The sequence below is a fragment of the Nerophis lumbriciformis genome, linkage group LG30 (assembly GCF_033978685.3).
Source record: "Nerophis lumbriciformis linkage group LG30, RoL_Nlum_v2.1, whole genome shotgun sequence".
NCBI classification, from domain to species: domain Eukaryota; kingdom Metazoa; phylum Chordata; class Actinopteri; order Syngnathiformes; family Syngnathidae; genus Nerophis; species Nerophis lumbriciformis.
In genome coordinates, this window is record NC_084577.2 from 19,637,224 (window position 1) to 19,664,184 (window position 26,961).

The 26,961-nt window shown below is 40.5% G+C and overlaps 2 protein-coding genes across 3 annotated transcripts in view; one reads left to right on the top strand and one right to left on the bottom strand.

The window, feature by feature from the left end:
* The first annotated feature begins 4,463 nt into the window (after positions 1-4,463).
* On the top strand, positions 4,464-26,290 carry fam124b (family with sequence similarity 124B). 2 transcript variants are annotated; one of them, XM_061925773.1, is made up of 9 exons: positions 4,464-4,572; positions 4,677-4,870; positions 5,194-5,225; positions 9,752-9,961; positions 11,160-11,528; positions 11,603-11,799; positions 14,126-14,291; positions 15,126-15,568; positions 26,171-26,290. In XM_061925773.1, exons 3-8 carry the CDS (start codon positions 5,210-5,212, stop codon positions 15,545-15,547), a joined length of 1,380 nt encoding a protein of 459 aa, XP_061781757.1. In that variant the 5' UTR covers positions 4,464-4,572; positions 4,677-4,870; positions 5,194-5,209; the 3' UTR covers positions 15,548-15,568; positions 26,171-26,290. The 2 variants fall into 2 exon arrangements, with proteins under 2 accessions (XP_061781757.1, XP_061781756.1); XM_061925772.1 differs by having other exon boundaries at positions 9,772-9,961.
* Positions 15,670-26,961, bottom strand: part of mmp28 (matrix metallopeptidase 28) — a 40,138-nt gene continuing 28,846 nt past the window's right edge. Inside the window, exons 4-8 of the mRNA XM_061925771.1 lie at positions 26,195-26,416; positions 22,443-22,688; positions 20,538-20,687; positions 18,774-18,941; positions 15,670-18,703 (exon numbers count right to left, since the gene is read on the bottom strand). Coding sequence (XP_061781755.1) covers positions 18,309-18,703; positions 18,774-18,941; positions 20,538-20,687; positions 22,443-22,688; positions 26,195-26,416 — 1,181 coding nt within the window. The 3' untranslated portion in view covers positions 15,670-18,308. The remainder of the gene's footprint in view (positions 18,704-18,773; positions 18,942-20,537; positions 20,688-22,442; positions 22,689-26,194; positions 26,417-26,961) is intronic.

Sequence of the window (26,961 nt, forward strand, 5' to 3'; positions counted from 1 at the left end):
TAGTCCGGGAAAATCTGATAGCTGTTTAAACTATGTATTTATGGGTCTTGTCAAATGTTGATATTGGTAGTTATTGTACATTCAAACCTGTCAAATGCAGCCACAATAGAAAAGTAGTGTTATTAACTTTACCGCTTATCTTGCATCCCGGAATACTGTATTTTTATTTTTTTAACTCCGTATAGCGGCCACTAATAAGCTACAAAAATTATCGGTAGAGTCTGAGTTGGTGTTATTGAATCTTTTACTCATTTGCGGATAAACTTCCGTCATTATGAATTGTTTACCCCATAAATTGCTTTCTTTCTTAATTAAGTTAGCATTAATAAATAACAGCAAATAACGATGACTAAGCTGTTTCTAACATAACACTTCTGTGTGGTATGGGGTGGGCGATAAAGATGTGCCGTTAGTGAATGAACTAACTCTTTTGAACAGCTCTTTTTAAGTGAACAATGAGAAAGCTGTTTTTTTTTAGGCGGCATCTGGAATTTCCCACTCTGCATGTGACCGACAACTGGACTAAAAAAAAAAATTGGATTCACTTTTCTGATTTGCTGTTCTTAGATGGATCTGTGAAGTAGTTGGAGCGTACACACCAGGTAAGATATTACAATTTTTGTATTTATATTTTTACTATTTCCTCATTTTCATTCCAGTTTTAGTTACACAAATAGTAAGAATAAGAAGTATATTTTACTTCTGTGTCATTAAAATGCTTTAGTGCTACAAAGTTGTGTTTAGTTTAGTTTGTAAGGGAAAATTCTAAATGGTAATGTCACTGTCAAAGCATATACTTATTATTTAAAAAAAAAAAAAAAAAAAATACTTTCATAGTCAATATTTCAGAATAATTCCCACCAATGGAGTAATATAGGAGTACATTTAAATGTTGCCTGGACGTTCCTTGATTTAGAAAAAAACAACGTTAAAAAGAAAACTCCAATAACATGACAATCTTTTGAATGGCTCGTTATTCTTCCCACAAGGGGGAAATCATATGTAACAGAAGTAAAATGAAAGTAATGAAAATTTTGCAATAAATAATACATATTATGCACTGTTTTTTTTCTTCTTCAAAGAACTGGAAAATGCAATTTTGGTTGAATTTCGTGTGAACGCTAAAGAGCCAAAGCCGACCTAAACTGTCAACAGTTAGCATGCTGGTCAGATAGCGCCGTGCAACAAAAAATATGAGCTAAAAAAAATATCTAGCATGCTATAAGTAGTATGCTAACAGTGGCCTTGTGGTTAGAGTGTCCGCCCTGAGATCGGTAGGTCGTGAGTTCAAACCCCGGCCCAGTCATACCAAAGACTATAAAAATGGGACCCATTACCTCCCTGCTTGACACTCAGCATCAAGGGTTGGAATTGGGGGTTAAATCACCAAAAATTATTCCTGGGCGCGGCCACCGCTGCTGCTCACTGCTCTCCTCACCTCCCAGGGGGTGACCAAGGGTGATGGGTCAAATGCAGAGAATAATTTCGCCACACCTAGTGTGTGTGTGTGACAATCATGGGTACTTTAACAATGGCACGCTTACAGTCAGCATTAATTAAATTAAATATATGACACTGAGGTCTACACCTGCTAAATTATATATTTTTTAAAAAGGTAGCATGCTGAAATGCTAACTAACATGTTTCAAGTACTAAAAAACATTACTTTGAGGTGTGTCATTGAAAAATATGTTTACAATGCTAGCATTCATCAAAAATATGGCTGAGGTGTATACGAGCAAAATTTGCAAAAACAAAATTAAAAAATAGCATGCTAATATTAAAATGCTAACGAATGTTAAAAAATTAGCCACGGGCCGCACTTTGACCACCTTTGAGTAAGAGAAACCATTGCAAAACAAGAAACAAGTTGCTTGCTTTACAGTACGGGTGAGTAAACAAGTTAAAATAGACGAGGGGCGGTATAGCTCGGTTGGTAGAGTGGCCGTGCCAGCAACTTGAGGGTTCCAGGTTCGATCCCCGCTTCCGCCATCCTAGTCACTGCCGTTGTGTCCTTGGGCAAGACACTTTACCCACCTGCTCCCAGTGCCACCCACACTGGTTTAAATTTAACTTAGATATTGGGTTTCACTATGTAAAGCGCTTTGAGTCACTAGAGAAGTTCACAAATTCACATTCATGAGTACTGATTCAATAAAAAAACTTGCGAGTTTTGAACAAATTGTTCACCGTGAGACGCACATGGAGGAGTTCAAGTACCTCGGAGTCTTGTTCACGAGTGAGGGAAGAGTGGATCGTGAAATCGACAGGCGGACCGGTGCGGCGATAATCCGTAATGCGGACGCTGTATCGATCCGTTGTGGTGAAGAAGGAGCTGAGCCGGAAGGCAAAGCTCTCAATTTACCGGTCGATCTACGTTCCCATCCTCACCTATGGTCATGAGCTTTGGGTTATGACCGAAAGGACAAGATCACGGGTACAAGCGGCCGAAATGAGCTTCCTCCGCTGGGTGGCGGGGCTCTCCCTTAGAGATAGGGTTAGAAGCTCTGTCATCCGGGAGGAGCTCAAAGTATAGAATCAGAATCGTTTTTATTGCCATTGTTTGAGAACGGGTTCACAAACTAGGAATTTTTCTTGGTGCAATCGTGCAACATAAACACATAGCACAGAATAGGTAATAAAAAGCCGCTGCTCCTCCACACCGAGAGGAGCCAGATGAGGTGGTTCAGACATCCGGTCAGGATGCCACCCGAACGTCTCCCTAGGGAGGTGTTTAGGGCACGTCCGACCGGTAGGAGGCCACGGACACGTTGGGAAGACTGTGACTCCCGGCTGGCCTGGGAACGCCTCGGGATCCCCCGAGAAGAGCTGGACGAAGTGGCTGGGAAGAGGGAAGTCTGGGCTTCCCTGCTTAGGCTGCTGCCCCCGCGACCCGAACCTCGGATAAGCGGAAGAAGATGGATGGATGGAGACACACACATCTACCACTAATGCAATGCTTCGCAATTATTTTCCGTTACGCCCAAATGTAATCCTTATTCAAACTATAAAAATGTTTGACCGAACCATTTTATACTGTAAAATAAAATGTATGAACTCAATACAAATGTATACATTCAAATTGATCAGCAACATTAACTCTGAGCACAGTATATCAAAAGACTAGAGATGACCGATAATATTGGACCACCGATATTATCGGCCGATAAACGCTTTAAAATGTAATATCGGAAAATATCGGTATCGGTTTCAAAAAGTAAAATTTTTGACTTTTTAAAACACAGCTGTACGGAGTGGTACACGGACGTAGGGAGAAGTACAGAGCAGTTGCGTCTCCCAGTCATACTTGCCAACCCTCCCGATTTTCCCGGGAGACTCCAGAATTTCAGTGCCCCTCCCGAAAATCTCCAGGGGCAACCATTCTCCCGAATTTTTCCCGATTTCCACCCAGACAACAATATTGGGGGCGTGCCTTAAAGACACTACCTTTGCGTGCCGGCCCAATCACATAATATCTACGGCTTTTCACACACGCAAGTGAATGCAAAGCATACTTGGTCAACAGCCATACAGGTCACACTGAGGGTGGCCTTTTAAACAACTATAACACTGTTACAAATATGCGCCACACTGTGAACCCACACCAAACAAGAATGACAAACACATTTTGGGAGAACATCCACACCGTAACACAACATAAACACAACAGAACAAATACCCAGAAGCTCTTGCAGCACTAACTCTTCCGGGACGCTACAATATACACCCTACCCACCCACCTCATGCTCTCTCAGGCAGAGTATGTCCCAAATTCCAAGCTGCTGTTTTGAGGCATGTTAAAAAAAAATCATGCACTTTGTGACTGCAATAATAAATATGGTAGTGCCATGTTGGCATTTTTTTCCATAACTTGAGTTGATTTATTTTGGAAAACCTTGTTACATTGTTTAATGCATCCAGCGTGGCATCACAACAAAATTAGGCATAATAATGTGTTAATTCCACGACTGTATATATCGGTATCGGTTGATATCGGAATCGGTAATTATGAGTTGGACAATATTGGAATATCGGATATCGGGAAAAAAGCCATTATCGGACATCCCTACAAAACACTTTAACCATCCATCCAACCATAATTTGTGGTGGTTTTCTTTTCTCATCAGAATTAAGTGGATTAATGGCTACAATGAGCATGTTGTGCACAGCTTTCCCAAGCGGGGGTTTGAAGCATGATACTGATAAAGCATATTCCTTGGGGTCACATGTGCCTCCCAAGGGGGGCTTGCTCCACTATTTAAGAAGAACTGCACTAATGTAAACAATACGTTTTTGATAATAAAAAAAAAAAAGCTCTGCCATAAATCACGTTTGGGTTGCGTGTGTAATGTGTGTGGATGCAACACAATACCCTCCATAAAGCGCTAAACCCGGTGTGTAATGCTCTTAGCGGGGTTTTAACAAACAATGGCTTTTAGGCTGCACTTTTTCAATCTGTGCAGGCCGTCTGGACTCTTTGTGACGTCACATTGTTCCACGCACGCCATCTGCTTGTCGCATTAGCGGCGGCTTTAACACTTCCACACTCCTCCTGCCTCCTTTCGCCCACTAGTAAGTGTTTTTGTCATTGCTGCTTATGAAATATAATAACATTACAGTGTTTTGTTTTTTGTTTTTTTTAACCATAACTGTGTTTGTTTGCCTGGTGACGTCAGCGCCCTGAGTTCGCGGTCCTACTTTTTTGTTGGGAGCTCGAGCGGCGGGGAGAAGTCATCCAAGATGCTCTCCCTCGACACCCCGACGCTCCTTCCTCATGTGCGGCCGAGTTCTGGGTCATGTTTGAAACATTGGTGCTGTTAAGGAGAGCAGAAGATGAAAACGCCGCCGACTGAGGAGCTGAAACCGCCGAGTAAGTCCCAACTCAGCGTCGCTCGTGGTTAGCTTCAAGTTAGCTTCATGCTAACTCGGTCGTTTGACTGTAGCCAAACTGAAAAGTAACCCCACTCGCTTTAAGTTGAACACGTTCAAGGTTTATTTCCTGTAAGTTCTCGGCTGTGTGCGTGTGTTTCATGCAGTTTAATGTGTTTTCCCCCATTTGAAGTTTACAACCCTCCTGATAGCCAACAATGCGTTGCCATGGCGACCCCACCGAAGAGACAGGTGTCCCAGACCATCGCCACAAGATGGAGACAGATTTGATTCAGTTGAGCTAATCCTGTGTTTTCTTCTTAGATCGGACTCCAGCAGGATGTCAACATCTGGCAGTAAGTCTTCCTTTTTAAAAATAATAATTAGGGCTGTGAATCTTTGGGGCACCTAACGATTCGATCCGATACCTGGGTTGACAATTCGATTCAGAATCGATTCAAACTGATTTTTGTAATTTGATATAACGATAATGAAGTTTTTCAAAACGGGTTACAGGTTAGAAAAGCTCCTTCAGGATAGCCTAAAAATGTGTGTATATATATATATATATATATATATATATATATATATATATATATATATATATATGTGTATGTCCCTTTCGGGGTTGCGGGGGGCGCTGGAGCCTTTCTCAGCTGCATTCGGGCGGAAGGCGGGGTACACCCTGGACAAGTCGCTACCTCATATATATATATATATATATATATATATATATATATATATATATATATATATATATATGTATATATATATATATATATATATATACATATATATATATGTATATATATATATATATGTGTATATGTATGCATGTATGTATGTATGTATTAGGGATGTCCCGATCCAGGTTTTTGCACTTCCGATCCGATACCGATATTATTTTTGCACTTCCGATCCGATACCGATACTGACCGATACCGATACTGGCCTATCCGAGCATGTATTAAAGTTTAAAGTTATTTAGCCTACTTAGTTGTCAGAATCATGTTGAAAAGGGTTTTAGTATTCTTGATAACAACTAGCCAGCTGAATTAGGGGAGTTTGAATAATACACAATGGTTGGTAACAAGAAACTGACCTGTTTATTCAAGGATAAACACAAAATAGACAAAAGAGAAATGGCATCATTGAAACTAGGGCTGGGCGATATGACCTTTTTTTAATATTGCGATATTTTAAGGCCATATTGCGATACACGATATAGATCTCGATATTTTGCCTTAGCCTTGAATGCATATAATCACAGCATTATGATGATTCTATGTGTTTTGATTGATTGATTGAGACTTTTATTAGTAGGTTGCACAGTGAAGTACATATTCCGTACAATTGATCACTAAATGGTAACACCCCAATAAGTTTTTCAACTTGTTTAAGTCGGGGTCCACATAAATTGATTAATGATACAGATATATACTATCAGATATATACTATCATCATAATACAGTCATCACACAAGATAATCACATTGAATTATTTACATTATTTATAATCCTGGGTGTGGAGGGGGGCGCCGGATGTAAGTGTCAAAAAGACAGCCAAAAGAGTTTGATATGAGAATAAATCTAAAGTTAAAATATAGGGTAGAAATGCACCCATTTGCAGGAAATGGAGATAAGCGTCTCGACAGACGTCACAATATTTAAACAATGATGACGAAAACTGTCTACATTAAAACTTTCTTCTTCATACTGCATTAATATATGCTACTTTTAAACTTTCATGCAGAGAAGGAAATCACAACTAAATAGATCACAAATTTTTTCAGACGGTGTTGATGTGGAAATTTTTGCCTCGGCATTTTAATGGTGTGGACATGTGGCACCGAACGGAGATAATCGTCTCGACAGACATTACAATATTTGAACAATGATGACGAAAACGGTTTTCTCTGTCGTGTCCGTGTGTCGAAAATTGTAATGCGCTTTTTTTTTTTTTTGATTTTGTGTGTGGCATAGATTTACCGTGCGCAGAGGACGTTTGAGCAGGCGCGCACCTTAGCGGCTGCGCTAGCATCACAGCTAACGTTAGCCATGCTGCTACCTCTCTGCTCGGGGAGGACGTATACGTATGTGACGTATGACGTGACAGTATGTGACGTATGACGTGACAGTATGTGACGTGTGTAAGAAGGTGCGCTCGCTGTCTGTGAGAGGGAGACACAGGAAAGAGTGAGAAGAGCCTGTCGTGTAATGCCAGCAGCTAAAAGCAACTGCGTGAGAATCCACAGACCTGTGGATGTGTTGAAGGTGTGCTGGAAAATGCGGAACGGAAATTACGGAGCAGCAGAAAAGTGGAATGTATTATTTAAATCGGTGCGTTGGAAAACACGGACCGGAGTTTTTTTTAAACTGGATCTGGATCGGCATTTTCCCATGCCTTGCCGATACGCATTTTTTGGCAAATATCGGCGGCCGATCCGATCCAAATATCGGATCGGGACATCCTTAGTATGTATATGTATTTTTTTTAATCGTTTTTTGAAAATGACGAATCGATTTAGAATCGGCATTTGGGTGTGAATCAATTTTTGTTTTGTGCAGTCCTACCGGGAGTGTGACTCTTAGAGCATCAAACAATTCGATCTGATTACAATTTCTGGGTTGATGATTCGGTTCAGAGTCGATTCTCAATTCAAATCAATTCTGGCAAAAAAACATACTTATATAATTAGTTTAATTGATTTTTGAAAATTATGAATTGATTTAGAATTAGGATGACTAAGAATCATGATTCGGAAGTGATTCGATTTTATTTTTGTGCACCCCATTTAGGGGTGTGAATCTTTCTTTCTTTCTTTAGTTTATTTCGAACATGAACACACTTACAGCATAATTCATCACACAATTTCATATCATTTCTGTTTACATCATGTCCGAAAAGGAGTAGGAAGAAGCAAAGCTTATTTAATCCTACCCCTTTCCCACTTCAGACCGTTTACAAATGTATACATTCATTTACTGATTTTTTTTTTATAGTAAAATGACATCCGTGAATGAGTAATACAACAGTTTTGTAATATATAATTAGGTCAGTCATTATTAACTACTCACCTAACGGTTCGATACGATTCCTGGGGTGACGATTTGATTCCGAACCGATTCTCGATTCAACACGATTCTCCATTCCAAATTATTCTCGCAATGTATTGATATAATAATTAGAATGAAACTTTCCAGGTTAGAAAACCTCCTGGTTGCATGGAGAGGGCCTGAAAACGTCTTTAAAAAGTGATTCATATAAGAAAAGGAAACGACCCTGAAAGGGACAAGCGGTATAAAATGGATGGATAAATAAGATGTGATGTGAATCGATTTTTTTTGTGCACCCTTACTAATAATCATTACTAGATAAACTTACCAGCCATAATATTAGGGACACCTTTGGAGAAGATGCTTGCATCATTTCTTTAATTCAACCATATATTATTTTTAGCAGGGCAGAACTGTACAAATACATCTGTTTCTAATATATTGTCTGCCACAGTAATACATGTTGTGTTAGTCATTCTTATCTTTTTAAAGGTAGAGCGCACATATGAAATACCCAATATTGCGGCAAGTGAGCATACATTATTGACTGTTGCATTGGATTTTCTGTGGAACACCTATCCAAAGTGCTGTTTTTTTTTTTATTTGCCCGCCACAGCACATTTTCGAAAAAAAATCCAATAAAACAAAATAGGGTAAAAAAAAAGCACTAAAACACCTAAAGGTGAAAATGGAAAAATAGAGTTAAAAAAGCCATATATAAAGCAAAACAAGTTAAAATGTTGATACTAATAATAAATAAATATATATATATATGTGTGTGTGTGTGTGTGTGTGTATATATATATATATATATATATATATATATATATAGGGTTTTTTCCGTCTTTTTCCATAATAAAAAAAATGTATATTTCAAAATACTCAAGTGCCTCACAATTTTTCAGTGTGTGGCCCAATGTGAAAAAGTTAAAACCCCTCAATGCCCACGTTTAAGTGCAGTAGTACAATCCAAACCAGTGAGATCTAATAAAAGAGCTAACTCAAAAACATGCATGCATAAAAACACTCCTACAGACAACACACATGGGACAGTTTAGTTCGCATAAATAGTTTTAGTTTCATTGTAAAACTTGCACATGTTGCTTGGAGTGATTAATGAAGACTCCTTTCGAGCAGGAAAGCCATCTACAGTTATACTTCCGGTTAAAGGCATGAAACAGGAGGTACATTTCAACCCGCAGCACCTGCAGTGGGAGACCTGGCCCAAAAGATGGCGCCTTAGCACAAACAAACACCTTTTCAGTGTCTATGTCGGTGTAACTATGAAAACTAAATGTTAAATACAAAACATTATGGCTGTTAGCAAACAAAAATACATAAAATAGCTGCACTGTTTTAAAAGCTGCTGGGTTCAAAGCGTAGGAAAAAAGTAGCGGCTTATAGTCCGGAAAATCTGATAGCTGTTTAAACTATGTGACAGCAGTGAGATCTAACAAAAGAGCGAACTAAAAAAAATGAAAATTTATATTTTTAGGTAGGAAGACTTCGGTTCAGTACAGAACTGTACCAAATTCCCATTAATTATCAGTGTACAGGGGGTGTTTTTTGCGCCATGGCGTTTGCTGAGAAAACAAACTCAAGCCGCCGCTAAAGGCGACGCATTTGCTGCTGGAGCGGAGATCCAGGCATGCAGGACACCTCCACCAGCCAAGGGGAATGTGCAGCGGCTCGGGTGGTCAAAAGTATTCAATTGAAACTCCGAAAAGCCATCGATACCATACTTTGTTCTGCTAAATACAGACAACAGTGCTTGATGTCATGTTTGCACGTCCCTAAACCTGCGTGTATTTGTTGTCGAACCCTAGTCGGGCTCCTCACCCGGCAGGCCCGTCAGCAGCACCAGCAGCGTCTCTTAGTCATGAACTTGCATCTGTTGGCCAACCCTGGAGACTCTCGGCTGCTGCAGCACAGTCTGGACCGTCTTCTCCGCTGGCTGTGCCCGAGTCTTCACATCTTCCACGTGTCCGAGAGGGCCTCGCCTCATAGAGGCTGTGCTCGCGTCTGTCCTGCAGCTGGTACGTACAGTCTGTAGATCACCATCTAGATCTGACCTGAGACACTGACCATGACAAACTGTAAACAAGGAATAAATGCACTTAGACTAATTACAGGATCTTGAGCAGGGATTCTCAAACTGTGGTACGCGGGCTCTATCTAGTGGTACGCTATAGAATCACTTCATTGATAAAGTTCAATTAAGTATTAAGTCCAGAGATTTAGTTCCTGAGTTTTTAAACAACAACAAAATTTGTGAAAATTAAAATATTGATTTAACAACTGCAGTATCGACTATTTATGCCTCCCTTTTGGTATCGTTACAGTCGATATTTGTATCGATCCACCCACATTTGTTTACATTCAATAGTGCTAGCTTGCTGTTAGCAGTTAACAGGGCTTATTGTATCCTACAATATGTAGTGTAGCATGTTTAGCTATTCCTCGTCCTCCAGTGATAACGCTACTTGTAAGAAACAGTTTGTGCTGTCATGGAGCAGAGGACTGCTGACGTATGAGTACAGTAGGAAAGGGATTCATATGGCCAGTGTTACTGTTCAAACTATGTATAGTCTTACAGTGCCTTGTTTTTAATGAATACGTAGGCCTATTACGCTAATGTATTTTTATGTTGGTCATTATGGTTTTACTTGGAGAGCCAGATTTTTTTGAGGAAAAAATTTGAGAACCACAGATCTCGAGAATGGTTGTCACAATCTCGCTGTCCTATCTAATCTGCAGCTTTTGTATTATTTCACACTTGAGCTGTCCTAATTAGTCTTCAAGCATGAACGCAGTCATAACTGATGTTGTCTTAGAAGACGTCTCACCTGTCACCCAAGCTGTCTTTATCAGCTTATGCTCAAAGACTCGATAGGGCAGCTCTATTATCGTTTCAGACGAGAGCTGTCCCATGTCCTATGCCTGTAACTGTCCTCTCTAGCTGCGAGCGGTTGTGCTATCTAGTCTACAGCTTTTGTGTTCTTTGACTAGAGCTGTCCTATCTAGTCTTTGAGCATGAACCCAGTTTCAACTGGACTGTTCATGTTGTCTGGGAAAACGTTTCAGGTCCCCCCCGAGCAGGCTTCATCCGTCAAGGACTAGATAGGACAGCCACAGTCTCGTCTCAGACTGGAGCAGTCTCCACTTTACAGTGTACAATTCATTGTTGTTGATTCAGCAGCCCCATTTATCAGTTGCATTGTTTTTTTGTCCCAGTCTCGCCGTCTGTGGCCATCACCTTCTTCCTCCATGAGGCGTACGGAGAGGAGCGCATCCTCAAAGTCCTGGACTTCTTCCAGCGGCCGCCCTGGCAGTATCATCACGCCGAGAGCGGCGGGACAGACGGCTCGCCCGTCCAGGCCCCGCTGCGGCCCTACCTGCTGCCCGGCCGGGACTTCTACAGCCTGGGTGCGGGGATGCCCGTGTGGGGGGTCCGGCCCGTGCACTGCGGCGGGGAGGTCCTTCGCGTGACGCTGTACAGCGGCTACGACAACTACGAGGACGCCGTGCGTTTCTACGAGACGGTGCTGCAGCAACGGGCCGAGGAGCAGAAGACGGGCTTCTGCTGGTTCACCCTTCACGCTGGCAAGTCGGCACGTTCCTCGCCCACTTTCACGAGGTAGTAAATGTCCTGCTGTTCCCCCCCCCCCCCCACGCAGAGCCGGGACTCTGCCTGCAGCTGGCACTGAAACAACTGTCAGCGGGCGTGCGAGTGGAGCCGTGTAACTCCGCTGTGCTGCAGTTCGGCGTGGAGGAAATGGGTCAACTGGTCCCTCTGCTGCCTAACCCTTGTACGCCAATCAGCAGCTGTCGTTGGCAGACGGAAGACTTGGATGGAAACAAGGTCCTCTTCCAGGTACTGTAGGAGTTGTTTTATGGATTCTCAAAGAAAAGTCTTGAAGGGGGACAACCATAGGATCTGGCCAACGATAGCTTTTAAATACTATGGTGATATCGTGATAATGCATGTTGACGACACATTCCGGCTGCGTCCCGCGAACGCGTCATCAATGCATTATAGTGTCCCTGCTAGCGGCTAACATACCCCTTCTCAGTGCAAATCTAGAGTAGGAAGGTGATTAATATGGCCCTATTAGTCACGGTTTACCTGACACATGAAACATGACAAAATGGGGGGGGGTGCACTATCCACTTTAGAATGTTGAATATCCTAAAATGTCGATTTAAACTTTGACCATAGCATCAGTTGCTATGTAGAGTGGCGCTTTCCATCATTTTCAGCAGACTCTTGCAAAATGATTAACCCCCCCCAACACAAAATCCATTCAGGGATGTGGCCATATGAATCCCTTTCCTACTGTACACATACGTCAGCAGTCTTCTGCTCCATGACAGCATGAACTGTTTCTTACAAGTAGCGTTATCACTGGAGGAATGGCTAAACATGCTACACTACATATTGTAGGTTACAATAAGCCCTGTTAACTAACAGCAAGCTAGCACTATTGAATGTAAAAAAAATGTGGGTGGATCGATACAAATATAAACTGTAACGATACCAAAAGGGAGGCGTAAATAGTCAATACTGCAGTTGTTAAATCAATATTTAAATTTTCACAGTTTTTGTTGTTTACAAACTCAGGAACTAAGTCTCTGGACTTAATACTTAATTGAACTTTATCAATTAAGTATTAATTGATATTGTTACACTGTCACCCTGGGTTTTGTCTGATTATAATTGTGATCAAAAATGTCATCTTTAAACGATCTTAAAGTTTAAAGTATCAGTATCAGCACTGGTATGACCAATATTTAACCTGTAATAAAGTATCCATGTAAAGTATCCAAACAACAGAAGAATAAGTGATTATTACATCTGAACAGAGTATGTTACCGTGTATATCAACAACCAAATTAGGGGCCTTTGTAACCCATTTTGAAAAAGTTCTATTATCATTTATATGCTAAATATTAAATTGTGATATGTATATTTATTTGCAGGAGGCTGCAATATACATGTTATGCCATATTGCCCATCCCTATTGGCAACAACTTTGCAATGATTGAGTCACACTACCATACACTATTGTGATATTCTACAGTTTAAAATAAAAGGTATACACTAGATGACAGTAATAATTCATTGGAAAAACGGAGTCAAAAACTGTCATTTAAATATTCCATTTATTGCAATTGTACAGAAAGTTAAATGTAAAAAAAAAAAAAAAAAAATAGTGTAATGCTTTGCTTACCATGACCACACAACAAGGTACTGTAGCGGTATGGCCACACTTTGAAGAGCACAGGTGGGGAAATAGTCCTTAATCAGGCCAAAATGTGACAAATAAATTAAAAAAGCCATATTATATTGCTACATCGATATTTCCCCCTCCTCCAGTGCAATGGTTACGTATTACCAAATAAAACCTCAAAGCAATGTGGAGAAAATTCTGCCTTTTAGAAAAATACATTTGACCCGTCAGCCTACCTCTCTGGGGTAGGTTGCAGCACACCCATGACTCTGAATATGATAAGCCTTAGAAAACCTATAAATGGACGGACATTTTTCCACCCTCCAATGTGGAGAATGACCACAATAATCTACAAAAAGCCCGTTGGAATATATTGTGGTGGTTACTGTTAGTTGGCAGGATATAGGAGTACATTTAAACAGTGACTGTAAAGGGGCGGTATAGCTCGGTCGTGCCAGCAACTTGAGGGTTCCAGGTTCGATCCCCGCTTCCACCATCCTAGTCACTGCCGTTGTGTCCTTGGGCAAGACACTTTACCCACCTGCTCCCAGTTCTACCCACACTAGTTTAAATGTAACTTAGATATTGGGTTTCACTATGTAGAAATGCTTTGAGTCACTAGAGAAAAGCGCTATATAAATATAATTCACTTCACTAATCACATATATGTCATCTGCTGCTTTCTACAAAGTTGCACAACAAATGTCTAAATGTCAACTATTAAAAATGAAGTTTATACAATAGTAATAGTAAACTTACAAATAAACCTCATATTTTTATTGTCACATCTTGAATTAATCAAACATGAGTCAGCAAATTGATCCAAATTCTCCGTATTAACACAAAAATAATGAAAATAGAGCAGTGAGGTCACATGACAGCCATATGTTGACTGCGTGTACGTTAAGTGTTAAGTTTACTCACTTATCTGGCTTCATCCTAATCTCCTCCCCTCCTTCTGTGCCGCAGGTGAAAACCCCGGTTCAGCCTCGGCGACCTTTGACCTGTGCTTTCCCGCTGAGCTGCCCCAGCGTGTCTCCGCGAGCCGTGCAGCTGAAGACCGTGGGACTCATCAACCCGAGTCTGTCGCCGAGCAACCTCATCGTCCCCCCCGCCTGGCAGAACCACAGGCATGGTGAGCAAGGAGATGACGTTGTTAGGAATAACTTAAAGTTAAAGTACCAATGATTGTCACACACACACTAGGTGTGGCGAAATTATTCTCTGCATTTGACCCATCACCCTTGATCACCCCCTGGGAGGTGAGGGGAGCAGTGGGCAGCAGCGGTGGCTGCGCCCGGGAATCATGCTAACATGGAAACATTTAGCATACTTCTAAGATGGGACCAAGTAAAAAAAAAAATCCATAATTATTAGGCTGAAACGTACAAAAGTAGCTAAAACAATAGCATGCTAACATTTAGCAAACTTCTAAAATGGCACCAAGTAACATCCATAATTATTAGGTGCTAACATAGGTATAGTTAACTTACTTTTAAGATGGCACCAAGTAAATAAAAAAATCCATAAAATAAATTAAAAACATTTTCTTGAATAAAAAAGAAAGTAAAACAATATAAAAACAGTTACATAGAAACTAGTAATTTAATGAAAATGAGTAAAATGAACTGTTAAAGGTTAGTACTATTAGTGGAGCAGCAGCACGCACAATCATGTGTGCTTACGGACTGTATCCCTTGCAGACTGTATTGATATATATTGATATATAATGTAGGAACCAGAATATTAATAACAGAAAGAAACAACCCTTTTGTGTGAATGGGTGAGGGAGGTTTTTTGGCTTGGTGCACTAATTGTAAGTGTATCTTGTGTTTTTTATGTTGATTTAATTAAAAAAAAAAAACGATACCCATAATAATTTCCGATATTACATTTTAACGCATTTATCGGCCGATATTATCGGACATCCCTACAAATTATTATTATTGATGTTGTGGTGTGCCTGCAGGGCTCCGAGCCGCCAGTGAATCTGCTCTAGAGAAAGTTCACGGGGCCGAGAGCCAAGGATCAGGAAGTTGCTGCAGCACACCTCCTGGCAGCTCCTGCTACTCCTCGCAGCGCAGCAGCCCCGCCCCCCCACCCGCCTCACACCCGCCCGACTCCCCTCTGCGGCCGTGCCTCACCCGCTCGCTCTCCCACCTGCTGCTGGAGGAGGACGAGGAGGAGGGGGAGACCAACGTGGATACGGGCGTGGCCGTGGCCGCCATACCTCGCTCTTCTTCCGTGGAGCTTTTGAACGCCGCTGGGCTCGGAGGATCCTCCGGGAAGTGGCGCGGAGGCGTACCGGGCTCCTGCTACGCACACGCAGACAGGACTCGGCCGCCGCCGTCTCACAGGAACATGGCGGAGCAAGTGGAGTTCTTTATCTGACACGGCCAGTGAGCAGAAGACGTAAGTATTCACTCCCTTCGCACTTTTTTTTACCGCCTTGCAGTTTTATCCAACCATCTTGGACTTAAGTTCAAGTACCAATGATTGTCACACACACACTAGGTGTGGTGACATTTGACCCATCCCCTTGTTCACCCCCTGGGAGGTGAGGGGAGCAGTGAGCAGGAAATCAGACTTAACCCCCAATTCCAACCCTTGATGCTGAGTGCCAAGCAGGGAGGTAATGGCTCCCATTTTTATAGTCTTTGGTATGACTCGGCCGGGGTTTGAACTCACGACCTACCGATTACGGGCGGACACTCTAACCACTAGACCACTGAGTAGGTCAACATGATGTCATCCTGCTAAGACATTTGTTTCATGACTTACTTCTTTCTCAATTCAACTCTTCTTTGTGGGCTACAAACATCGTCGTAAGTGGCTGATAAGGTTTGATGTGTTGGAGCTTGATGGGTTTTTTGTGCCCGTTTGCTTAACTCCAAGTGAAATGGCTGGCAAAATGTTTAGGGGCGCACCAAAAAAAGTCGATTCCCATCCGAATCACGATTTTTATTTATGCCAATTCTAAATGGATTCATCATTTTTAAAAATCCATCCATTTTCTACCGCTTGTCCCTTTTGGGGTCGAAATCATTTGAAAATGTTTTTTTTGAAGAATCAAATTCTAAAAAGACTGTTTTAGGCCAAGTCAATGCAACCAGATGGATCTTTTCATACCTGTTTTGAACTAGTTTCATTATAATTATTGTACTAAATAATACATTGCCAGAATGGTGTTGATCCCAGGAACAGTGTAGTGCCCAATAAGTTGTCTTCTTCTGAAACAGTGACAAAGTCCCACGCGTTTGACGCCATGTTTGTTTACATTGAGCGCAGGGGAAGTTTACGGAACCCTCACCCACCCACACTTATTGTAGTGTTTTTTTCCCCCCAAATCAAAGCTTTTTATTTTATTTGATCAGATTCACCGATATGAAATAAAGTGCATCCGTAAAGGCCACACTTTTTTCACATTTTATGTTACAGCCTTATTCTAAAATGGAATCAATTTATTTTTTCTTCTCACAATTCTACACACAAAACCCCATATTGACAATGTGAAAAGTTTAAAAATAAATTTAAAAAAATGTTATTGGAAAAAAGCCTTTTCACATTGTCATTATGGGGTATTGTGTGTAGAATTTTGAGGACACAAATGCACTCAATTTCAGAATTAATACTGTAATTTCCAATATTTACCTATTTTTATTGTGTGTAAAATATTATAACCCGAACATATTCCTCATGTCTTCATATTAGGGGTGTAGCGGTACACAAAAATTTTGGTTCGGTACGTACCTCGGTTTACAGGTCACGGTTCGGTTCATTTTCGGTACAGTAAGAAAACAACAAAATATACATTCTTGGGTTATTTATTTACCAAATTTGCAAAATCTTCCACCAAAAATATTTTTCTTAGTGGAATATTTGATGTGCAGTAATCGGAACCTTGGATAGGTCAATCATTCATAATAACATTGATTTTGATTCAATATTATGGTTTGAGCAATGACAGTTTGAAAGAAAAAAATACTGCTTTGTTTTATTAGTCAACATTGCAACTTTTTCTAAATTACATTTAACCTTTAAGCTTTTTTATTTCACTTTTATGATTTTGTTTATTTTAATAGTATTTTTAGAATGGGCTGTGGGCCTTTAAAACATTAGCTGTGGGCCGCAAATGGCCTCCGGGGCACACTTTTGACACCCCTGCTATAGATAATAAAAAATGTAATCTGATAAATCTATGGATAAAAAGCAGGGCCTGGCGACACATGCGCATTTATCATAACTCTCTCTTTCTCGCTCTGTCTATGCCCCTCCCTCACCATTTGTTTTGTTTTTAACCCCTTCTTAACCCTGAACGTACATTGAAAATACACGCAACCCTAACTCAAAATGCCGGACATTTGAGGCATTTAAGAAACTGCGCCCTGACAGCTCTGCAAAAGAGGACATGTCTGGTGAAAAGAGGACGTATGGTCGTTAGCTGCTAGCATGCCGTGTGTTGTGCCTCGGTGTGCATAGTTTACACAACGTGCGTTACGCTACTTAATATGTCCGTGTGGAAACTTGTTCGGTACACCTCCGAACCGAACCGGAACCCCCGTACCGAAACGGTTCAATACAAATACCCGTACCGTTACACCCCTACTTCATACTAAAACGAATTGGTCAAATCCCACATGAATTGATTGTTATTGAAAAGGAGCCTATTTGTTTTGCTGCAACATTTGCAGAAATCCATCCTGGAGGGATTATTAGAGAGTTGTTTTATGTCCAAATGTTATTGTTTGTATATTTAGAAGTAATATTTGTGCACTTGTTCTGTGGATCGCAAACTTCTTCACACTAAACGTTAAAGTAGCAACTCTTCCTGCAGTATTTGATGTTGGACATGCTAAATGTTCAGGTGTGAGACTTTAAAGTGAATAAAAAGTCTGCTTCGGCCTCCAAATGACAAATTGTCCCAGCTGTGTCGTCATCCCTTCATGTGCTTATTGATCAGCCACCATCAAATGTTGGGCTGATCCATAAATCAGTTGACTTTTCGGCCTTCAACACTGACGCTGTCCCTTTAAAAGTTTCATCCATCGTACGTGTTTACATTTCAAATGTGCAAATAATAATAAAATGTAAAGAAAGGAAATTACTGCAGTGTTCATGTGTAAAATACAAAAGTTAGAGCTCCCTCTGCTGGTCAAAGAATGGTATTGCTCCCAGGGACCTGACCACAACCCATCCAGCTCAGCTCTTTGGCCCACTGACCCACCCGGGTGACTCGCACCTTGAGGGGGTCAAAGGTCCAGTACTGCTGCCCCCTGAACACGTAGAGGCGCCCGTCTGGACGGCTCAGGACCCCATTGGTGCCCCGTGGCACGCCCGTCCAGTCTTTGAGCCTGCGGGGGTAGTAGGGCTCCTGGCGCAGGGTTTGCAGGTTGAGGACAAAGTAGCGTGCGCCCTTGAACAGTACCATGTGACCCAGGGGGGCGTAGTAGAAGGCGCAGTCCGGGCGGCGAGGGAGGCCCGACTCCATGACGTGTTTGGGGAAACCCGGGTCGAGGACTCGGCCCGAGTAACGCCACACACGCCTCCCTGTGGAGAAGAGTGGATGTCACTAGGCCACTATATTAGGAACGCCTGCAGGGCAACAGTGTTGCTGTACCCTTGAAGAAGAACCACTTGGCGTCCGGCGGGGAGAAGGCCGCCGCCTCGATGGCCACCGGGAGGTCGGTCCAGGTCCTGCGGAGAGGCAGTGGGTCGCTCACGCTGCCGTCAGCTGATACGGTCCAGTACACACCGCCTCGGAACACCACCGTCGTCCCGTTCTGGTCTGAGTTGGACATAATAGCAAGTTAGGACCAAGTAGTGCCTTTATATCAGCCACATTATTAGGTACACTAGTCATTAAAACCTTAAGAGAATAATATACAAGTTATTTTTCATTTGTATTCATGAAGTAATTAACATTATGTTGTACTTAATGGAGTGTGAATGATTTGATGCAGTATCACACACACACAAATGAGCTGTTTTGGAATCGATTTTTTTTGTTTCCTTTAGAAAATGTGCAACTCGGGAGTTTGTCCAGCAGAGGGCGCCAGGCCTCTGGCACTGCTATGAAGATTAAGTAACTGCGCTAATTATTGCAAATACACTTTTTTTTTCTTTCATTTATGTAGTTTATGGACAGTGTGCACGATACATTAGTCACTTGGTACAAAATATGTCATAATTCGTAATATTTAAAACAGTACAACAATTATATTTAATACAGACAGCCAACCATCCCTTTTCAACGGCTTGTCCCCTCTTGGGGTCGCTGTAAACATGTTTGGTATAAAATATTTATATTTAATACATGTACATGTATATGCATATATAAACATAATTTTATATACATACATAAACGGGACAAGCGGTAGATAATGGATGGATGGAATAAATATATATACGCATGCATATATATATACACACACATATATATATATATATATATATACACACATATATATATATATATACACACATATATATACATACGTATATATACACATACATACATACACATACATACATACATACATATATATATACACATACATACATATACATATATTTACATATGTATATACATACATATATACACACACATATATATACATACATATATATATATATAATATATATATCTCAATCAATCAATGTTTGTTTATATAGCCCTAAATCACAAGTGTCTCAAAGGGCTGCACAAGCCACAATGACATCCTCGGTACAGATCCCACATAAGGGCAAGGAAAAACTCACCCCAGTGGGACGTCGATGTGAATGACTATGAGAAACCTTGGAGAGGACCGCATCTGTGGGTGACCCCCCCCTCTAGGGGAGACCGAATGCAATGGATGTCGAGTGGGTCTGACATAATATTGTGAAAGTCCAGTCCATAGTGGATCTAACATATTAGTGAAAGTCTAGTCCATATATATATATATATATATATATATATATATATATATATATATATATATATATATATGCATACATACATACATATAGATATATAGCTGGGGTAAGCTCCAATTTAGCCCATGACACAGTAAGGAGAATGATACAGACACATTTGTTACTGAATACTTACTAATATGTGTAAGTAATATACAACTATTATGTGTTTGTAGTGACAAACAGAAAATAATTGAGAACTGAATCCGGACACTTACTACATATATTTAGCTTGTGTGCTTAGCTGTTGTGTAGCTGCTATTGGAGGACATTTAGATGTTCACTGTCCAACTTCACACAAGTAGATATTATTTTTGCTGATATCAGACTGATATCAGTTGATAACGCATTTATGTCAACACTTCAGTAAGACAAAGAAGACTGGACTTAAGGGCGTGAGGTTGTACTTGAACAATAAACGCCTCACCAGCAGTGATGGCGTCAAACAGCCCAGACTGGCAGTAGAAAGGGCGCCCATTGTTTTGCCTGTTGAGAACATCCGTGGACTCCCACTCCTGCAGGGCGGCGTGCAGCACCTCACCTGGCAGCCGCACGGCTCGATCACCTGCCGGCTTACCTGGGGAGGAAAAAAACGTACTTACTCCAACGCAAAAACATATCTGAGGGATCAGACAGTTTCTATGTGAAAATGCTGTCTCTCCACAGGAGCGTGATGCCTTCACTGACACGTTCATTACAGTGACGCTTTTGGCGGTAACGATTTGATTCTCCATTTAAAATCAATACTTTTTTAAAAACATTGGTTGCCAGTTCTATGATTAATGCATCCCTCCATTAAATAAACACATCTGACATATTTTCGTATTACTTAAAATAACTAGTTTTAATAAAACATTTAATAAAGTCAAATACAAACAAGGCATCAACAGTACACAACATTATTATTTGCCTGTGTGGCTAACAGGGAAGATTTAAAAAATAATACAAATCCAATTAAGAATCAAATAATTCGAAAACTTATTTTTGTGGACAGCCCTAATGTTGAACGTGAAACCTAATCTATTTGGTGCTACATGTTGGCCCCTGAACACATCATAAAGCGGCTGGTCTGCCAGAGCATAAGAGGATGAAGCAGGAGGGATCAAAGTTGCCGACTTCGCAGATGTATTTAGCGAGGATCCAGAGCAGAGGTCTAAAACCTTTCTGAGCCCAAGAGTCTTTTTTTAGTCTCTCTCAGCTGAGAACTCATTTTGTAAAAAAAAAAAAAATCGATTCAATGCCGATACCGATACCATTTTCAAACACAATTATGATCAGACAAAAAGACAAGATGGCGGTGTAACATCAATTAAATATGTAAATGATTTCCTGCTATTTGCTCGGATTTGAATCCTTTGGGGGGTTTTTTACCTTAAAGCCCTCCTGTGTCCAGGGACTTATTTACTGAGTTTGTAAACAATAACAAAATGTTTTGATAGTAAAAAAAATCGATCTGACCACTACGACTTTACCACTTGGTATCATTACTGTCGATGTATGTATCGATCCGTCCACCTTTGTTTACATTCAAGAGTTCTAGCTTAGCGTGTAATGCAGCGTCTTTAGTTAGTCAGCCGGTGTGTAGTAAGTACAATACTTACAGTACAACCAAGTTGTAGGGCGCAACATAAGACAAGACCCGCATGTGAGTTCAAACCCCGGCCGAGTCATACCAAAGACTATAAAAATGGGACCCATTACCTCCCTGCTTGGCACTCAGCATCAAGGGTTGCAATTGGGGGTTAAATCACCAAAAATGATTCCCGGGCGCGGCCACCGCTGCTGCTCACTGCTCCCCTCACCTCCCAGGGGGTGATCAAGGGTGATGGGTCAAATGCAGAGAATAAGTTCGCCACACCGAGTGTGTGTGTGACAATCATTGCTACTTTAACTTTAACATTCAAATGAATGGCAAAGACTACTTCCCGGAAAGAGTGTGTACTTGCAAATGAGACTCAGAAGGGTAAGAAAACAAGAAATTACAACTACCATTTTCAGCTTACTACACGTTCATATTTGTTACCACATAAACACACAAAAGTACTGACAATTATTACTGCAGAGCAGGTATTGTCAAACTGCTACACAAAATCCATTCATCTTAATGAAATATTCAAACAGTGTTACTGTTCAAAGTGTGTGTAATGTCAAATATGAAGTATACATGGTAAGTAAAACATCTGCCTTGTTTTTCACGAATACTTAGGCCTACTATGCTACTGTGTGTTATCATCATGGTGGTGCTAGGAGAGTGTTTTCTGAGGTGGGACTTGGTGAAAAAACCCTCCCCGCTATTTGAGGTAGTGTGAAGACCCAAAGGGGTCGGTCTCACCGTAGAGCTGCTGCACGGCCAGGATGTCGTCCCAGCTCATCAGCAGGCTGCGACCCAGCTTCCTGTAGTAGGGCGACATGAGGGCGTGGCGCACGGGCGAGTGCTCCAGCCCCAGGGTGTGTCCGATCTCGTGGGCCATCACCGGGAACAAGTTGTGGCCCTTGTGTCCGTTCAATGTCCACCTCTCCGCCATGTCAAAGTGGGCCTCCCCTCGGCGAGGCAGGAAGGCGTGAGCCAGAGTTCCCCCTGAGGACCAGACCGTGTGATGTAGATCAGTGTTTTTCAACACTTTTTTTGAGCCAAGGCACATTTTTTTCATAAAAAAAATACGGAGGCACACCACCGGCAGAAAAGGTTAAAAAAATGAAACTCCACCAGGTTGTCGTGCCTTATTTTGAGTTTGTTGTTGTTTCCTGTGTGTAGTGCTTTAGTTCCTGTCTTGCGCTGTTATTTTGGTGACCCTTCCTGTTTTGTTGGTGTTCTCCTGTAGCAGCTTCACGCCTTCCTTTGAGTGCTATTGGCTTTATTTTCGCAATCAAGACTATTTAAGTTGTGCGTACGCTATCCTTCTTTGTGGGGACATTGTTGATTGTCATGTCATGTACGGATGTGCTTTGTGGACGCCGTCTTTGCTCCACACGCTGTAAGTTTTTGCTGTCGTCCAGCATTCTGTTTTTGTTGACTTTGTAGCCAGTTCAGTTTTACTTTTGTTTTACATAGCCATCCTTTTCCTAGCGGGACTTGCCTTTTGTATTAATTTTTGGTTTAAGCGTTACATACCTTGTTACCTGTCTCCCGCTGTGCTCTGCATATTGGGATTGCCAAGCTCTACACAGTGCAGGCACTAGACAGCAGCACATTATTATGATTATTGATTTGCAAAAAATATTTTTTGGACCAATTAGGTGAAGTGGCATGATTTCCCACGGCACACCAGACAATATCTCAGGGCACACTAGTGTGGTTGAAAATCACTGACGTAGATTATGCCATGTTTCACTTCAGACCACGCCACCAAAACACAAGCAAAGACCAACTTTGTGTGCTTGTTGCACATTTACATGTTAACTGTCTGTCTGATACTTTCTTTGTTGGTATCAATTTCCAAGGTAGGGAATCTTCAGGCGATTCAATTAGAAATCAGATCTGATAACAAATCGATACATATTTAATTATTATATTGTATAGTGTTATATAGTCCATATCAGTGTTTTTTTCATTTTTTTCCACCAAGTACCAGTATCAGTTGGACTATCAACATCTATCCATTTTTTTAATATGACGCTTTTTGTTATGATGCATATTGAAAGAAATGCATAACAAATAGAGATGTCCGATAAATGCTTTAAAATGTACTATCAGAAATTATTGGTATCGTTTTTTTTCTTATCAGTATCGGGTTTTTTTTTTTTTTTTTTGGTTTTTTTTTAAATTAAATCAACATAAAATACACAAGATACACTTACAATTAGTGCACCAACCCAAAAAAACACAAAAGGGTTGTTTCTTTCTGTTATTAATATACCGTACTGGTTCCTACATTATATATCAATATATATCAATACAGTCTGCAAGGGATACAGTCCGTAAGCACACATGATTGTGCGTGCTGCTGGTCCACTAATAGTACTAACCTTTAACAGTTAATTTTACTCATTTTAATTAATTACTAGTTTCTATGCAACTGTTTTTATATTGTTTTACTTTCTTTTTTATTCAAGAAAATGTTTTTTAATTTATTTATCCTATTTTATTTTATAATTTTTTTTAAAAAGGACCTTATCTTCACCAGACCTGGTTGTCCATGAAATTAGATTGTTTAAAGGGTTCTTAAAAACCAGGTCCAGTCCAGATTATGTCAGCAACACACACCTTCATTTATGTACACTCAAAATTTGGGAACTTCAACAACAGATTGCATATAATCAGTAAACAAAATTACATTTTCAAAATAAGCATTTGTATACAGTCCAGACTATGTCCAGGTCTGTATATATCGGTATCGGTTGATATCGGTATCGGTAATTAAGAGTTGGACAATATCGGATATCGGCAAAAAAGCCATCCCTAATTACAAATGATGATAAATAACTAAAGCTGCAGTCTCGTCCTTCTCAATGCCCTGACCCACTATCAACATTTTCAGGAAGATTGGAGCATGTGGAAGGAAGTTGATCGTTATAATTTTCCACCATGAGGGGGTGACATTGGTGTTGAAGATATCATGATCAGTCATGATCAAACCCCAAACTAATAGCCTCGTACCAGATCTGATCATCTTAAAAGGCGGAACTGCACTTTTTTTTGGAAAGTTTGCCTATCGTTCACAATCATTATGAGAGAAATTACAATGGATGTTCTTTTCTGCATTCTAACTATTAAATAAATGCGATCAAAAGTCCGCTTACAACGGAGCCTTTGGAAGCCGTGCAATTCAACCTATAAACCTCTAAAAAAGCATCCAAACACCTCCATTGAGGTTTTATAAACATGATGTAAGTACATATGTAATGGAGTAACAGACATATTTATAACAACATTTAATATTTACTAATTGTCATTCTCGCCATTTTTGCGTCCTAAATGGCTGTCAAAGTCTGCCAAATTCTTGGAATACCTACTCAGAATTCTTCTGTCCAGGTGAGATGCATGATTTATGAGCTACAATAAACTTACAGGAAGCAGCAGACCACTCGATGATGTAAACATAGGGATGGATACAGGAATACACCTAAGTCAACACATAAATAGTTTGTCTGCGTTAGCGCTTATAATAACAATATCACTAATGCATGGTTAATATTCAAGTCACGAAATGTAAATTGAGTATTGTTTGCGCTTTTTGAATGGTTATTTTTTAGATTATATGGGCGAAATACAGGATCTGCCATTGGCTTCGCTGTAAGCTGACTTTTATTTAATATTTAGAATGCATAAAAAAATGAATCCATCCGTCATCATGTCTTTCATAATGATTGTGAACGATAGGCAACATTCCAAAAAAGTGCAGTTCCCCTTTGAGTGCAGTAATGAAAGTTTGATGCTTGACGACCAGTTTTCGCTAGGCCTAAGTGTTCATTAAAAACAAGGCAGGAGGTTTTATTTGATAAGTATATTTAATATTTTGGGCCACTGTATTGTTACACACAGTTTGAGCAGTAACACTGTTTGAATACAGGAAAATAAAACACTTTAAAATATTTAATTATAGAAAATTCCGAAATATAAACCGCTACTTGTTTTCCTAAATTATTAACCCGATTTTAAATTTATTTTCCGCTAATGCCTGTAATGTTTTGTGTTCAATAGTTTGCATTAACCCCAAGCAGAGGACTGAAATGGTGTGTTATTGTTCATGCTGTGGCGCCATCTTTTGGACGAGTTCGCTCACTGTAGGTATTGCGGATTGAAAAATATACTTCCTGTTTTAATGCCATAAACCGAAAATAAACGTCCATAGCATTTTTGCTCAAAATGATTCTTCATTCATCACTCCAAGCAACGTTTGTAAGTTTTACAATACAACTAAAACAATTCGTACTTCACACCGTGCTATGTGTGATGTCTGTAGGAGTGTTTTCATGCATATTTGTATTTTGAATACATAAATAATTGATATTTGGACATCGATGAAGAATAGTCCACATTCTAATCACAATGCATCGGAGAATCCATCATTTTACCCATCTCACATTTACCTAAGTAAATCATCTGTACTTGTCAGACAGAGTAAATTGAATGCAATCCCTGACCTGGTCCATCGAAGGCGTTGCTGGCCCCGTCGTTATGGTCCCCCTCGTAAAAAGCCAGGCGGATGTCTGCGGCTCCCTCGGGGGCCTCCCGGAACACCAGACCCGACACGTTGCTCCACAGCTGGAAGGCGGCGTTCACCGCCAGTCGCACGGAGCCCGGAGACAGGTGGCTGGGCCAGTTGACTATGTGGTAGGCCAGGTGGCGCTTGTACCACTTGTCCGCTACACAAACACAGGTGGAGATGTCAGGAAGTAGAAATCACACTGTAATGGTAATAAGGATGCAATGTTATGCAGAGGTGTACTTATAACAATTTTATAGACAAACAATGTTATGCAGAGGTGTACTTATAACATTTTTATAGACAAACAATGTTATGCAGAGGTGTAATTATAACATTTTACAGACAAACAATGTTATGCAGAGGTGTAATTATAACATTTTACAGACAAACAATGTTATGCAGAGGTGTACTTATAACATTGTATAGACAAACAATGTTATGCAGAGGTGTAATTATAACATTTTATAGACAAACAATGTTATGCAGAGGTGTACTTACAACAATTTTATAGACAAACAATGTTATGCAGAGGTGTACTAATAACATCGTATAGACAAACAATGTTATGCAGAGGTGTACTTATAACATTTTTATAGACAAACAATGTTATGCAGAGGTGTAATTATAACATTTTACAGACAAACAATGTTATGCAGAGGTGTACTTATAACATTGTATAGACAAACAATGTTATGCAGAGGT